This window comes from Athalia rosae, chromosome 5, assembly GCF_917208135.1.
Source record: "Athalia rosae chromosome 5, iyAthRosa1.1, whole genome shotgun sequence".
NCBI classification, from domain to species: domain Eukaryota; kingdom Metazoa; phylum Arthropoda; class Insecta; order Hymenoptera; family Athaliidae; genus Athalia; species Athalia rosae.
This window is the reverse complement of record NC_064030.1, coordinates 8,322,958-8,339,890: the sequence shown is the minus strand read 5'-3', so window position 1 is coordinate 8,339,890 and position 16,933 is coordinate 8,322,958. Positions and strand designations below refer to the sequence as shown.

The 16,933-nt window shown below is 35.5% G+C and overlaps 1 protein-coding gene across 15 annotated transcripts in view; it reads right to left on the bottom strand.

Moving 5' to 3' along the window:
- LOC105690203 (ephrin type-A receptor 4) overlaps window positions 1–16,933 on the bottom strand; it is a 122,293-nt gene that overhangs the window by 6,337 nt on the left and 99,023 nt on the right. For 2 of the 15 annotated variants that reach the window (XM_012407821.3, XM_012407825.3), the window contains exons 6-15: window positions 16,275–16,435; window positions 14,104–14,368; window positions 13,414–13,602; window positions 12,793–12,904; window positions 11,430–11,500; window positions 10,760–10,777; window positions 10,052–10,114; window positions 7,610–7,789; window positions 6,265–6,734; window positions 5,503–5,840 (exon numbers count right to left, since the gene is read on the bottom strand). In XM_012407821.3, coding sequence (XP_012263244.2) covers window positions 5,503–5,840; window positions 6,265–6,734; window positions 7,610–7,789; window positions 10,052–10,114; window positions 10,760–10,777; window positions 11,430–11,500; window positions 12,793–12,904; window positions 13,414–13,602; window positions 14,104–14,368; window positions 16,275–16,435 — 1,867 coding nt within the window. Of the gene's footprint in view, window positions 1–9; window positions 3,794–5,502; window positions 5,841–6,264; window positions 6,735–7,609; window positions 7,790–10,051; window positions 10,115–10,759; window positions 10,778–11,429; window positions 11,501–12,792; window positions 12,905–13,413; window positions 13,603–14,103; window positions 14,369–16,274; window positions 16,436–16,933 lie in introns of those variants that run through there. The other 13 variants (XM_020854734.2, XM_012407829.3, XM_012407824.3 and 10 more) reach the window with 12 other exon arrangements.

Here is a 16,933-nt window from a genome sequence, read left to right as displayed (position 1 = left end):
AATTGTTAGCAATTGTTAGTGCAATGGAGGCCACCGTGTGGTGTTTTACTACCAGTGATTGATTGATTGATTGTATTATTTCTTTTTTTTTTTTTTTTGTAAATCTTTTCATTTTCTTGCTCTCGTGTCGATTTGTGTGGCAAGTTATTTTCTCTTCAAGATGCACCAAATTAGAATTTTATCGGGACATCTATATCTTTTCTGCATCGATCAACTCGAAAACAATCATTGGATTCGTGAAAATCAGCAAATTTGACTGCCATTTAATCAACAAAACACCACAAGATTCATATAGACAATGTAAAGAAATTTCTAATTAGGTACTCCTCGACGATTTAGTGTTCGTATGGATATCATGTATGTGTAATTTGCCTCTTTTTCTACAAGGTAAAACAAAGGTGTTGGAGAACATTGAACATGGGATATTATGTACCAAAGGGTTTTGAATTTGATAATTTGATTTAGAATGAACTGCATTTCTCGTTGTTCTCGTCAGTTTGTTAGTTGTTGTTTTTAATTTTTTTTTTCAATACCCCCCTTTTTTTTTTCTCGACCTGCGATTATTAATCGTAGCATCCGATCAACGATTTTTTTTATAGTATACGTATATTTATATAGTCTCTGCGTTTCTGTTTAAATAAGTATGTATATATATGTATATCATACAAAATTTACAGTTGACAAATTATTTATGTAGAGTTGGTTATTTATGTTTTTGTTTCTTGTGTCTTGGTATTTTTTTTTTTCTGCTCTCTTTGTCGTTGCAAAATTATTTCTTCAGCCTGTTTATAATTCTTAATTAATGTAATAATCCAATTACGTTTTCACCTGACACGCGCTGTTATGTAACGTATTAATCACTTATTGTTACGCATACATATGTATATTATATGTTTTCCATTAGTTCTTCTATTTCTTTCTTTGAGCAAACAATATCAAGACACCTGAGTTTGTGTCTAAATAATTTCGTCCACGTCTATTTTATGCTAATCCTTAATTTGGAATACTAATTACGGAAAGTATCTTCTCATTTTCTGTTCCAATATATGGTGAGTCTTGATAACACAGATTGCCTCGTATTCGTTTAATATTAATACATTCAATAATCTAGACTGAACACCTCTGCACAAATAGACAGCTACCTTTTCTACAGATTTCAGATGAGAATAAGAATAAGGATGAGAATAAGATTAATAACAATTATAGCGAAAATCATGGTCGTATTAATAATAGAAACTGTACCTCGTAGTACTAGAAATAATAACAATAATGATGAGAATTAGAACACATTAATAATAATGATAATTAAAATAATAGTATGTAACACATAATGGATAAGATACCGTAGATTTGATAACGTGTAATAACAATGGTGCTAATAATAATAATAATGAAGATGACGATGATAATGATGATGACGATGACGATGATGATAATAATAATGATACTAATAATTGAATTACTCGTTATTTCCTCTGACCTATCTTATAATTTCATTTCGTTTTCAAGTATAAAAATACTAATCTAGCGACATATTACTTTTGAATATTCAATATACCAATATCATGTATATACGTGTTGATAAATTCAAGTTTAGTTCTTAATTTATTTTCATTTATATAATATAATATCAATAAATAATTAATCAATGTTACATTAAATATTCTCAATTTCATTTTAATTTATTTATTTTATTCATTCGTTCATTAATTTTAGTTGAAAGACTATTTTCTCAAGCTAACAGGCTATTTCTATTCGTTGGTAGAATCGTCCTCTACTTTCTCTACCTTATTTGAATAAAAGATGATCTAACAAATACTATAACTGTATATAATTTACAGTTTAATTATCGTCTATTCTATCGGTGTTGATTCTTTATATAGAATATCATCTATTCGTGTATATATTTGTTACTATATCGAAGTATCTTTGTATTCGTTTTTTTTTTTTTTTGCTTTTCTCCATATTCATTTTCATTAATACTTCTCTACCGGTGCTCAATATCTGATCACCAATGATTATAACATTTAATTGATTCAAATGATTTAAAAACACGGCAGTGATGATATCATGGTTTTCTGTTGTTATTGTTAATAATATTATTACTATTATTATTTTCATTACCGTTATTATCTGTAAAGTGCAACATGATATATAAATGAATTATCGAATCTTTAAACAATTTCTATTCTACTGTGATTATTATTAGCACAAATATTACGTGATTTAATTTAAGTGATCGCAATTCTGTTCTCTTCAATTCAATCCTTCATCCTTTCCTCCTCGTTTTGATTAATCAATCGTATTCTTTATCATGTGGATTTACACCTATAGATATAATGTAATATATGTATATGTTAAATATGTACAGCGATTTTTTTTATTGTGTATTGACATATTAAAAAAATTTTTCCTTTTTTGTATTATGATTTCCTTGTATGTTCCAGTCGCATTATAATTATTTGCATATAGGTATGTATTGCTTTTTCGTTTTATTATTATCATCGTAATTATTTTCTTTTCTTTTAATTTCCCATTTTATATTACAGTGTGTATTGTCTAACGCGATGAAACGAGTTTTAATCTAATCGTATATAATATTTTATTTATTTGTGTAACGTTCAGTTTGATTTATTTATTTTTTTCGTTTTTTTTTTTTTTTCATTTTGCTTAAAGAGTATCAGTCGTTATGTAGTGACGTATTGATGAATACGTTGTGCTCTCCTGTAATTTATTTTGAATAAATTCATGTGCGGGCGGAAGAAATCTGAAGATTATACCGTTTGATGTATTGTAATTAAATATATATGTATGTATAGTAGCTGGTATGTATGTACGCCAGTTTTATCAAGTATCAGTACTATTGCAGTTTTGTATATTATATAAAATGTATATTGCAGTAAAAAAAAAGGACCCAGATTAAAATAAACCGCTGCATTTATTCATTATATGTAATACGTATTTCGATATATTTATTATTAACATTAAATATTGTGTATATCATTATATCGATACTCTGTTATCATTTTAAACACCGGACTAAACATCAAAGAATCTACAATAACATTATACCATGTTATTTAATATAAATAAAAGATCGTTGTCTCAATACAAGTGAAAATATTATCAATATGAATAATATCCCGTGCAAGAAATCGGGATTATCAAAATGTGGAGGGATTAAAAGAAATTCTTTCACGATATAATAATTAAACTCGGAATGATTCGGAGTTACATTAAAACCGGTGATTTTTCATTATAATATATTCAGCGTTCGGTATCGCGATACCCAATATGACGATTGATTAAATTTTATATTTGACGATGAATTTTTATGAAGACTCGGTCCGTCAGGGAATTATTTTATCATTTTCTATTTTCGATCGGTATTTATTTGTTTTATCCTCAATTGATGATTTTTTTTAAACCTTTTTATTTAGTCGATTTTGGCGAAACGAGGGATAACTGGGAGGGGCGGGAGGGCCGGGAGGGAATTCATCCGAAATGGGTGAATGGCACCCAATTTGGGTACGTGAGGGGCGGTTGTTGGGGTAGGGCGTATGTCGCCGCGTGTGTGTGGAAGTGTAAGGTTCTGCCGGCTCCTGGTGGCATTACTGGAACGGCTAGCTGAGGTTGGCCTTGGCCCTGACCTTGACCTTGAGCTTGGCTCTGGCCCTGACCTTGGCTCTGACCGTGGCCTTGCCGGCCCAAAACGTCTACGAACGGACCCGCAGGGCCCCCCTGATTGCCGTGGCCAGTGACATAGTACGGATTGTGTGCTGGCGGCCGCACGCTGTTGTACCAAAGACACCAACCAAAACCACATAGAATTAGCCCAAAAGAAAAATCAAAAGAATATGTAGAAAAATAAAGAGAAGGCAAAACTATCGACTCTATATAGTTATACAAATATACACATACATATTATATGTATCAATAGAATCACACATATGTATAGGTATACCTAATAAAAATGAAAAATATTCATATATTTGCAGTAAAATTTATCGACAATCTAACGTCCGAAATATGTGAATCCCATTCTTGTCTTATGATTCGTGTGTATCGTATACAAACTAACAAATAAATCTACGTATAATACGTATATGATATTCGGATATTCGAATAAAGATTAAGAGTCAAAATTTATCGCACTTAAAATGCGTAGGTTGTATGACAAGTAAACAAAACAACGAAACACAAGAGTGTTATAAGTAAAGCGGTATTGAAGCTGAAGCTTTGAAAGCCTAATCGTAATTCGCATCATGTAGTCTATTATTTCTCTGTGATCAAATGTTATAAGAACCAAGAATAAGAAAATCAAAAAATCAAACATACAATTGAGTGAAAAAAATGAAGAAAAATCAAACTCGTGAACCAAACAAAATATTCAAGAACAGCTCAGACTTTCGTCCATAAATTAATTTCTCTCAGCCATGTACGGAGTGCCGCCGATCATTAATCAGTAATTGAGATACCGATTGTGATCGAATTATTTTCAGAATGACGAAAAATTTGCCGAACTTTTTGCAAACTACGAATGACAACGATAATTTTGAAAAATCGATCAATCTGAGGTATTGGTAGAAAGCAAAAAAAATATTAAGAAAAAAAAATTAACAACTGTAAAATGAATTAATGAACAAAAAATTAACAACGATAATCGTAATGACAATAATTTGTCGTATATAAAATCACACTATATAAGACGGTGTGATTATACATTATCATATAATGTAGATAGGTTTGACGGAGAAGGTGCCTTCATCAAGACGTTGGGCACAAATTTTCCACCAATTTCCAGTAATGCCAATCAGGTGTTGTCAAAATCGATCGACACTTACGATTATTAAAATATAGAAACTGGTATAATAAGATTATAAGGTATATATGATGACGACAACATCACAAGCACAATTAAACAGCAAAAATAGAGCAGAGCGTGAGTTCGATTCGATAATTATATATATATGTGTATATAATATATATAATGTCGAGAAAATTAATTTATGGATACGAAAAACTCACGGCATGCGGCATGATGTATAATAAACAACATAAATATTATATATGTTTATGTTTGTTAAATGATCCAGCGATTATTATATTTAGTTAAGCATTTTTGTTTCGTTCTTTCATTTGGTTCTATTATTAGTCACAACATGAATAACAGCATCGACTAACGATCACCATATGATATTATGGTATTAACAACAACAATAATCATAATAAAAACCAACATTTAAAGAAAAAAAAAAAAAATAAGTAATCATTGATAATAACTATGCTTTGCCTGATAATCATAATAATTTGTACGTAACGCATCGCATTATTCGCATGTGTACAATCCATGATGATTATTGCAAAACTCGGTAACTTTCGATCGGAAGGTATGATGTTTAAAGCTTTTGATATTTCTGTCGCATAATATCCGTGGTTGAATTGAAACGATAAGATATAATTATTATTTACTCTGTCGATACGAATGAAAACGGTTCTTACCTGTTCTGGGCTATTTTTCGCAGGGTGTCTGGGCTTCGGATGAGCTTGTCAAGGGTCTGCGTTAGGTTGGAAAACGTTGGTCGATGGGTACGCTCTTTTTGCCAACAGTCGAGCATCAGCTGATAGATTGCTTCGGGACAATCCATCGGTGCTGGTAGTCTGTATCCCTTCTCAATGGACTTGATCACGTCCTGATTAGACCAATTCCAGTAAGGGCGTTCACCATACGACATCACCTCCCAGCAGACTATACCCATACTCCACACATCTGAGGCGCTTGTGAATTTTCTAAAAGCGATTGCCTCCGGAGCCGTCCATCGTACGGGAATTTTTCCACCCTAGAAACGAACGGTGGTTGTTGAAAAAGATCTTGTAAATCTTCTAATTTTCAAGATCGGGTTCGAAGGCAACGATCGAATTCGGGTCTCCCGTCCAATTGACACGCGGACGTGTGATACGCATCGGAACGAATGAAAAATAGCGTATATATTTATTTTAGTTTTAATCAACGGAAATGCGGGTGGTTGGATGAAATTTTTACATGGGAACGAGCGTAGTATTGGTCTTAATGCAAACAGAGCGTAGATCGTGCTCGGATAAACTAATTCTCGTTCCATTGGTAATTACTCGAATGTCGGAATACATGATTGATGGGAGAAACTTCTGCCTGCAGAATTTAGTAGAGGCGTAAAAAAATTTAATTTTTCCTCTTTTCTCCCGATCCACCGTTGTATCTCGACGGAAGAAAATATGGTAACTCACCCTTGTGGTGTAAGCCCCTTCGGTGGCGCTTTCGATTTCTCGACTTAGACCGAAATCGGCGATTTTGCAAACGAGGGCCGCGTTAACGAGAACATTTCTTGCGGCGAGATCCCGGTGAACGTAATTCATCTCCGCGAGGTATTGCATGCCGCTTGCGATTCCGCGAAGCATACCGACTAGCTGAAGAACCTGGAACTTTCCATCGTTCGCCCTGAGGAATGTATCTAGGCTACCGTTTTCCATAAATTCGGTGATTATCATCACCGGATTACTCTTCGTCACAACACCCTGGAGGAATATTACGTTCGGGTGTTCGAACTGCCCCATTATCGAGGCTTCGGTTAAAAAGTCGTTTCTGGCTTTATCTGCCGATCCTGGCTTCAGAGTCTTTATGGCTACGTCAATTTCCGACCTCCCGTCGGGTGGAAGCTTCAATTTCCCTCGGCACACGTCTCCGAACTCACCGCCACCTTTTCAAAGAACGTCAACGATCAATATCTTCAAGTGTGTCGAATCATTGGCAACAAATGAACGATTATCACCTGCTCGTGAGCTCATGATAAAAAAAAAAAAAAAAAAATATCAACACCAACCTTCAGTTGGTTTTTGATTCTAAAGCGACCCTCGGTTTCGTGTGTTTGTATGTAAACATGAGAAAAAAGGAGAAGAAAAAAAAGGAAGAAAGAAAGTCCAAGGTGAATGGCCCACCCCCCGCTACAATAGAGTAATAAATTTTGTTTTTCGTTCGAAGACGCATTAAATATTTATTACTCAATAACAAAACTTTTCTCTCCTCCCTTATGCTACGGCGCGATTAAACCCGAGCACAGCTTCTCGGATGACATTTTTTGTTCACAGCGAACCGATGAAAGTCAAAATTTATATCTCTTATCTATAAGGTATATAAAATATCCCACGTTATACGACTATAGGTTTTACGTAAGGCATATTGTATAGATGTACCTATATCAAAGAACCAGCAGAAGACTCGATAAATTCTTCACAAACTCATTATGAAATAACTCGCTACGGATAACGTTAATATTGTTATTTGCTGAATAAAAACATTTCAAACATAAATATCAAAGTTGAAGGAAATTGCGAACGACAGCGTCAAAATTCAACAAGATAAACCCACTTGAAAATGAAAGCTGCCAGGCAGATGAAATTGAGGTGATATGCAGTAACCCCTGCACGCGTTTATTCATTTTCGTAAATCGTCAACTTTCATCAGTTTTCTACGTCAAAATCGTTGATTGGAAGTGGCGCTGTGCTACATTTTCCTAAAATAATTTGCCGAACCAGTGCACGCGGATACGGCACAAGCATCGCTCTGATAACTCACCGATAATCGCCTCTATGGTGATGTAACCGGCATCAATTTCCCTGGCAAATTCTCTCACGGCCTGATTGGGGTCTTCGTAGGTATGAGGATCGACGTAGCTTCGCGCGCCTCCACCGCCTCCGGTTCCACCCCCAGCTGCCGTAGCGACACCCACTGCAGGTGTGAAGAGCGGCGTCGTCACTGTAACGTCACGAAAACAGAGTTCATTATATTAACAAATGGGGTGGTGCAAAATTTTGACGAAATTTCGAACGCGCGAGATAATTTATTCATTCATTTATTTTATTTATCCGTGGCAATGTAACCGTGGTATCGCGTACGATACACGTGTACTTTTGGTAATTATTTTTTCTCCATCACGTTCAAACATCAAATATAACAGCGAGAGGAGATAGACGAAAAAGAAGAGAATTTTCATCCTCGTTGAAAGTAAGCAAAGAAAAGAGCCTTTTAGTTTTTGTAGTTTGTTTTTTTTTTTTTTTTTCTTCTCTTCGTCAATGTTACATATAATATAACACGCAGCCAAAAGCCTGCAGACACCTTTGTAAAAAATTTTGCACGCAAAAAAGACGGGCAGTTCAGCAGAATAAGAATTTAAATTCCAAAGCCAAAGTAAGATTAAAATACAGCCAATAAATTCATGCCAACGTTATATTATCCTATAATGTATTATCGTTATAATATCCCGTCTCGTGTAATTGTAGACAATTTCACCGTTCTACGCAAACATTTTGCCCCAGCTCATACATATTATCAATTACCACAGCATCAAATTCATGGAAATCCGTGTCGTGATCCATTATCAAATTTATACAACGAGCGATGCACGAATGGTCAAGTCATGTTGTACAAAAAATTTGATGGGGTATCCTATGACATATATCAGCGGTACGAGACGAGCCAAATATCACGAAAAACAAAAGAAAAATATTCGAATTAATGAAAGAAATTTTAGGGTCTCTATATTGTTCTTAGTCTTTGACAATGAGCAATCTTATCTGGAGTACAAGAATTTTGTGAAAATTATCTTTCGAGTTATCTTTTCTCATCATATCCTTTATCCTACGAAAGAATGAGAGCATTCTTTTACTGATTTCAGTTTCAAATGCAAAACCTGAATGATTAATGAATGATTTCCCGCAAAATACTGCAAAAGAAATAATTATCGCGAAATTATAAGAACCCTCACCAGCAGTTTCCTCGTTTCAATGCTGGTATAAAAAATCCTCTGAATATTTTCTAAGGTAGAGGTAGATCCGTTGTCATAGAATACCCCATACACATGGGCATATACTCATGGTAAACATAGTTTCACAATTATTAATTATTTATACGTATTTTTATCTGACGCTGTAGCAGAACAACCACGCTATGTATACGTACACACAGATGATATATTGTGCGTACATTATAAAATATTTAAATTCTTTCCTGGAGAGTAAAAAAAAATGAAGAGAAAAAATAACGAAAAAAGAAATGGAGAAAGGAAGAGAAAAAGAGAGAGAGAGCGAGCTGTGCAAGTGCAGCAGCAGCATAACTGGGCAGAGTAACAACATATTCTGCAATCACGTGACACGTAAAACGTGAATAGTAAGCACTTGCAGCAGCAGCAGTAGCAATAGCAACAACTAGAGCTAGCTGGTCGTGGAATTGCGGTTCGGAGTAATTAGATTTAAAAAATGCAAAGTGCAAAGAGTAGCATGACCGAGATAGCTGGCGGTAGCAGCATCGTACGAGATGTTATAAATATTCCTCTTTTATGTGAAAAAATAAATTCGAAAGACATGTGTACATAGGTAAATATATATATATATATATAAAACGTATTACTATACGTGAACATGTACATAACGAAAATATATATAGTTTTCCTACGTATACGTGGGAAGAGGCATGCTCGCTAATAAGATAGACTACGAATATAAGGCTACGGCAATCGATAGTGGCTGTCTACGAGCTTAGGCGGTTGTAGATATATAACATTGGTAGATATAAAACACATTTATCATAGTATCGGCAAAAAAATTTACCATAAATAATTTCAAATTGCTACCTTTCGACCGTCATGACCTTTTCATGCCAAAAATAAGAAAATCACATCTCCAAAGTGATTAATACCAAGAATATTTTTTGTCAAGTTGATTTCGGAATTACGTTTTTTCTCTTCGTTTTCGGCCTTATGCACGTGATATAGTTTCAAAGAGAACAAAAGATCAAAAGAAAGACAAAAAAATTGAATTCTCACTCATATTATACGAAAAGGATCGTAGGATTGCAAGAGAAACAAAATAAATGTATGAATAAAATCGTATGATATGTGAGTTAGAATTATTGTTAATAATAATAATAACAACAACAACAACAATAATAATAATAATTGAGTAAAATTATTAATATAATAAATGTGTCAATCGTCCGATTCAAAATTTTGACTAAACTTACGCGAAGACTTGCTCTTGTTGGTGTGGGTTGTCACAATCGGTGAACTGTCCATTTTGCAGTGCACTGTGAACAACACAACAACCAACAAAAATTGACAAACAGAAAACAAACACGTGAAAAAAAAAGAAAATTAAATTATATACTTAACAAAACGATAATCAAAGAGACGAAAAAAAAAAAAATCAAAAAACGAAGCCAAAACAATAATGAGGATGAGTACCAAAATATTAATTAATTAACGGTACGACAGAGAAGCGACGACACGTGATGTTCATGTATGAAATCATTTTTGGGAAGTGAATAAGCAATTTCATTGTTTTATCGAAGAATTAATCATATGCCGATGATATATTAATATGATTCGAAAAATGAACCTGCGTATGGAATAATCCTTTTCCATTAAAACAAAAAACAATAAAAAAAACCATTGATCACAATGATAATTGTTACGTATGTGTTATAATGAAAGATAATTCATGAATAGAAAACAGATAAAAGCAGCATGCATGCAAACGTATGCAGACAAACAAGCACACAAAATTAAATAACTTTATATAGAGAAACAATTAGATTTTTTTAACATTCCCGAACAATATACTTATGTAATTTTCAAAAAAAAAAACAGTGCAAAATAGGTGGTGATGCAGGGTTCCAGAAATGATCGATCGATCTAACGACAAAAAAAATTAGTTAGGTGTAGAGACTTACTGTAGGTCACAACTAGTCCTGGTGATTGTGTTTTGTTTCAGGGTTTTCGGGGTTTCAGAGCAGGTTCAAGTATTAGGGGGACACATGAAAAGAAAGAATCGAAGAATATCTGGTTAGAAAACTGTATGGCCAAATTGGTAAATTTTGATGATCATCGATTAAAATAAAATAAAAATACTGAAAAAATGGTTCCACTTCAAAAGTGTGTACCATCCGTGATAACACGTTGCAACGTATACGATGCGCATGAATATTAACATTTGTGTCTAAAATTTCTAATGAGAAAATTTTGTTCCGTTAGAAATAAATTCTTTACCTATATGTCTATTATACGTAGATGTGAATAATTTATTTATCTTTGGGCGAGTTTTTTGTTCTTTCAATTGAAAAAGCGGTACTGTAAAGTGTAAGGCGGGGGTTACAAGGGCCGGTAAAACAAGGGGTATATATCGAATATTAGTCACAAGACAAAGGACGCAGTGAAACAGCTATGAAGTAGGGGGTAATATAACAGTGATATTTATCTATGAATATATTTTCAAAAACAAGTTGAAAAAAAGAAACATATAAATATGTATATATATATATATAAATATATATGTATAAAAAATGTATATCTCCAAGTAATTGAAATGAAAATTAAGCTCAATTCGTGATGGAATTTACGTACCTTCGCCGTTCCTGTACTCGAGGGTGTCGCAGTCACTGGGTTGTTTCTTATTACACTCGTCCGAGGCCCTGCTGCACCAAAATTGCATTGTATTAATTATTATTAGGACTGCGAAGAAGAGGCTTACGGGAGTCAACGAACTCCTCGCTGGTTTCATGGGATTTCAAAGATAAACGCGAAGACAGATGGACGATTTTATAAATCTTAATAAATGTGATTCCCGAACGTTATTTGGATTTGAGCTTAAATAGAAGCGAGGTGTGAGTTATGCGAGGTGTATCACGTGAATTACTAAAGATCAATTATATCCTGGATAAATGTGATAAGAAAGTACCACGGTTGAGTCTCAACTCGACTCAGTGACTTTACCGAGACTTAATGTCTATTGTTTTAAACGTGGAACTTGTGCCTTTCAAGTTCCGGTAAAAAGCAGCAACAGCAGCAGCAGCAGCAGCTTCGGCTTCTGTTTCGGTATGAGTTTTCGGTTTCAAGTCTTAACTCAAATCCCCACCCCCATTAATTACCAAGACTTTACCAAGGGCTGAACAACTCCGTACTTTCTCAGCATTACTTATACCTACACAAGGCTACTGCTGCTGCTGCTGTTACTTTTGCTGAATGGAAAAAAAAAAAATTAATATAAATAAATAAAAAAAAAAGGTAGAACGAAAAAATGAAAGCTCCGTTATGTACTCAACGTATTATATAAATCTATTTTCGAACCGATGTATATAATATGTCTATAAAATCGGGGGTTAATTTTAAACGCTCGATAAATCAGAATCATGAGTTGAAAAGGTGGAAGAAGAAGAAGAAAGAAGAAAAGAGAAGTAAGAAAAAAACGATTGTACAATGTGAAAAAAAAAGAAACAGCCAAAGTCGAACCTTGGTATAAAAATTTTCATTAGCGTTTGGTGCGTACATGAATTTTATAACCTATAGTTTACAATTAATTACAAAGCGCTCAAATTATCCACACACGCATCGTATCGATTTGAGTTCAAATTTCATGAGATATTAAATGTTATTTTAAAAGGCATATGGATAATATAAAGTCCGTGTAACGACTCATTATTAATGTCCGCGTAAAATATAAACCGTAATAGTTTTATGCTCGATGTATATAGTTGAAATTAATTGAATATTAGCGGATCTTTTGGGAGGTTTGACGTTTCATGTACATTTCAGAGAATTCATGTTGCCATAAAATATTGACTCGTGCTTCTTCGATTGGGATGAGTAAAAAAAAAAAGTGAGAAAAAAAGAAACGGAATAAGAAGGCAGTTTTACCCTAGCGAAATTCTTTCGGTCATTCACAGGGTATTGAATAAGAGTAAATCCAATAAATTCGATTGATGATTACCTTCGCAGAAATAGTACGGTCATAATGATGATGATAACGAGAAGTACTACGACGGCGACAATCGCTCCAGCGATGATCCTGACTTGCATATTATCGTCGTCACCAACATAATCTGTTAAAATTGAAATTAGAGGAAAAAAAAAACGGCGTGAAAATTTGTCAGAATCGTAACCAATGGACATTTGAAACTATCGAGCGGTTAACAACAGGTGGAACAGACTCGGAAATTCTCGTCGTTTGTTTCTTAATTTTGAATGGAACATTTTTGGATTCGATTAAGAAGTATCGAGTCGTGACTCGACAAAATTGAAGACAGTCACCCGATGTTTATGGCTACATCGATCGGTTTACAGTTCATAGTACTTAATAGCGGCGTGCCCGAACGAGGTAAAAAAAAATGATTGATTCTATAATTGCAACAAGGCATGCGATGGGTTGATTGAAAATTTGTTCAACGCGGTGGACTGGATATCGCGTTTTACGCTATCGTTATGTACGACGGAGCGGAACAACATTTCATTGTAAGAAATAGACTGATAAAGATCCGACGGTATACCCATTGCTACTCATCTCCGTCGACGTTAAAGATTTCTTTTGGATTCGCTGGTTTTCCGAACTTACCTAGGCCCATCGCGTGGGGTGTTTTCTTGAATACGACCGGCGTGTACTCTCCCCAACCTCTGGTAGTCTTGGCTCGTACCTGAATCGCGTAATCGGTCGTTGGTTTCAGTCCTTTAAAAGTAGCCGACAGATCGGAAGTTTGGACCACCGTCGCATTTGTAGCGTCGTCAAAACGCGGGTAGCAGCGTACTGAAAAATCGAATGTGCGATTATTTCTAAAAATTCGGTATAATCGATGAAGACTTTTTTGAAATTCGACGGGCAAGAATTGAAAAATTGAATTACCAAACTACTCGGAACTTCAAGAGTGTGAGAGAAAATTGGGAAGTGAAACATCGACATTCAGAGTCTGCACGGTCAACAGTTGGCTGACTTAGCCCGGTGAGCCCCATGTATCGTACGAACAAACAAACGGAACATAAAATCGTTCGGAGATTGTACCAATAACGGATCGCAATTAACGGTAAATTGAGAATTCGAAAAATCGATCGTTACGAAACTGAACACGTTGTATACTTGAAATGTTCCCACAGTGAGAATGAACGAACACTTTGAATGATCGAACCGCGATCATTCGTGGTATAGATACACGAAAAGGAGTATAAAATAAATTAGGATTACTCGAAAGAAATCCGAGCCACGACTTAAGATAAACGAGCTGACTATAAAGTTTGAAAGAAATCGTCTCACCTTCGTATCTTTCCACCAAATCGCTGTCGCCTCCGATTTCCGTCACCGGTGCATCCCAACTGATACTCAATTCTGTACTTTTGACACTAGTTATTCTTACGTTGCTGACCAGACTCGGTACACTCGCTTCCGTGGTCACGGTTATATCGACGAATTCCGGAGTCCCCGCCAACGGAGAAACTCCGTTTTCAGCGAAGACTTGAAACCGATAGGTTGTTACCGCATTTAATCCCGTGATCGTCACTTTCGTGTCGTTGAATATCTCCTGTAAGCATATATGATCGATTCTGTTTATCATTCTCTTCAATTACGAGGTACAAAATTTGTATCTTTGAAATCGATTGCAGAACACTTTTCCAACGTATTGTGACCCCAGGAGCACGAACCGCGAGCTTAATCAGTGTACTAGTTGAATTTACTCGACGGATTCGTGTTTCCGGGGTCAGAATACATCGAAGAGGTGACTTGCGATTGATTTTTAAAATACTTCAATCATGGCCCGAAAATCGTAGAAAATCCAAAGGGGTGCGTACCCTTAGAATTTTCTTCGAATTTGGGATCAAGACTCAACTTTGTTGTTCCAGGGGCTTAGAGGCTAATCTCATGTATCGTTAGAACCCATCGGGATATCTCAATTTTTGCGTTATGAACAACAGAAGTTCGCAATGACCTGACCGTTTCAATACACAGATATAATTTGAATATTAATCATTTCAGGTCAAACAAAATAATTGTGTTAATTATCGTGTGTTCGAAAATGGACGAACAAATCGTCAGTCACCGTCTTAAAATGTTCACTCACGCAATGCACGGAATAAAGTTTAATTGGTATTTTTTTTTTTTTTTGAGGTACACTCAGTGTCTCTGATTCTGAACTAAAGGCCTATGCTTTAGTACGGCAAAGTGGGACAGAATTTATTTCCCGAAGTGTACACTCTGGACTTATTTAACAACCGGAGTTTTACATATTTACTTTACAGACCGGCTACATAGAATTTCGCAGAAAAATCAGTGCAAAGGGATGCTGCCGAACAGGTGGATTAATGAGTTAATTTATGAGGTGTGAACAAGATCTTTATTAGGTGATGACTGCTTCTCCGACACCTGCTGACAATGGCGGCGCAAAAAAAAATAGGGAAAGGAATTTCACACCTCATCGTCTATTAAATAGCTATAAATCATTTATGTTTGAATTGCGGCACGTGCCGGCTGTCAATAAGCCTGACGCACGTGTAAAAACAGGGTACAGGAAAATGCGACGCAGATTCCCCTTTGGGTCGCTGAGCCGAAGCTCGCTGCCGACTGACGCGGGGAGTGCATTTGCCCAATAAAATAATCATACTTCGTTTGATGCGAGAAACTTTGGCGAGGCGCGAGGCGATGCGCCGCGAAGCGGTAGGAATACGAACAAAATCGAGAGCGCTCGAGCGCGGCGCGCGGAAATATGAAATCTCGCGCTACGCAACCTGCCATCACGTATTTCGCTATGCCTCGGGAACAAATGATCGGAATCGTATAGCTTGGAAATTTTTACCTTTGGCGTTAATTAGTGGTCCGAGCATAATTTATTAGACCCTTCAAGTCGTCGACAAAGTTTCAAGTTCAAAAAATATTACGAAAAAGTAGCCCGTCTGACGTGAAAAGCCCTCCATACAGATTTTATTTGACGTGAAAAAATGTTATCAAATATCACAATTTCGTAAACGAGAGCTCGTAGAATCAAGCGCCTACTTTGATTCTGGTCTTAAAATTTTCGAAATTTAAGTTGTGGTTGTTTCAAGAAATAATTTTTTTGTATTCTGTAGCGTCAAATTCGTTGACGTTTTTCTCTGGAAAGTTTGTCTCAAACTGAACATTTTGTGTCTCGTAAATTTTTTTCTAGTATGGAAATCAAAATTTTCATTCGAAATCGTGAATTTTGAAGAATGCATAATTTAAGGATGAGAGCTCTGATTAAAAAATGCACCAGGGTGTGCAGGGCTCCGGTTTGGAGAAACTATGTTTAAAAAAATCTCGAAGGCGATCGGAGAGCAGTAAGTTTGAACGTCTTCGTTTCGACGCGGAATGTCCCACATCCGTCTAATCTCGAAAAAGTTAGTCATATTTATATAATATCCATTCCCCCTCCAACTCTTCATGGCTATATGTACTTGAAAGTTTCCGATACTCACCGTGTTTGGAATGTACTTGACCCCGTTGCTGCAGGAGTCACAAACCACTCTATAAGTTGTGTCGGACCTTCCACCCTGTACGTGGGGTGAATTCCACGAGAGGATTACCGTAGATTGATCCACAAAATTGACTGTCAGATTTTGCGGAGCTGACGGGGGTTCTGTCAAATAAGGATAAACGCAAATTATTAAACATTGATTCAAGCCCTTCCATATATGTACATATCCTATGTGACCATACGTATGCGTGTACGTATGAATGGGGAAACTGCCGGCTGAGTTGTGCGCGGTTTATACACAGAGCTTTTATCCTCTCCGCACACATGTTCTCGTCATGCCGACGTAGAATACCCATATGCTATATAATATATACATACATACATACATATGGGTATACCTACATAGCTCCCACGCTACTCTAAACACCACAGATTACTCTCTCTGTAAAGTCTCGCCCAATCTCGTACAAGAATCTTTCTTGACATCCAATGTCGTCTTAAAGGCGTGGAAAGCTTTACACATATAGATATATATATATGGATATATCTATATATATTTTTCAGCGATAAAACAATGAAAACAAAAACGAAGAAAAAGAAAAAACATTTCACCTGAGTTACTCCGGAGAACCGTAACAAAAAAAAAAAAAATAAAAAAGA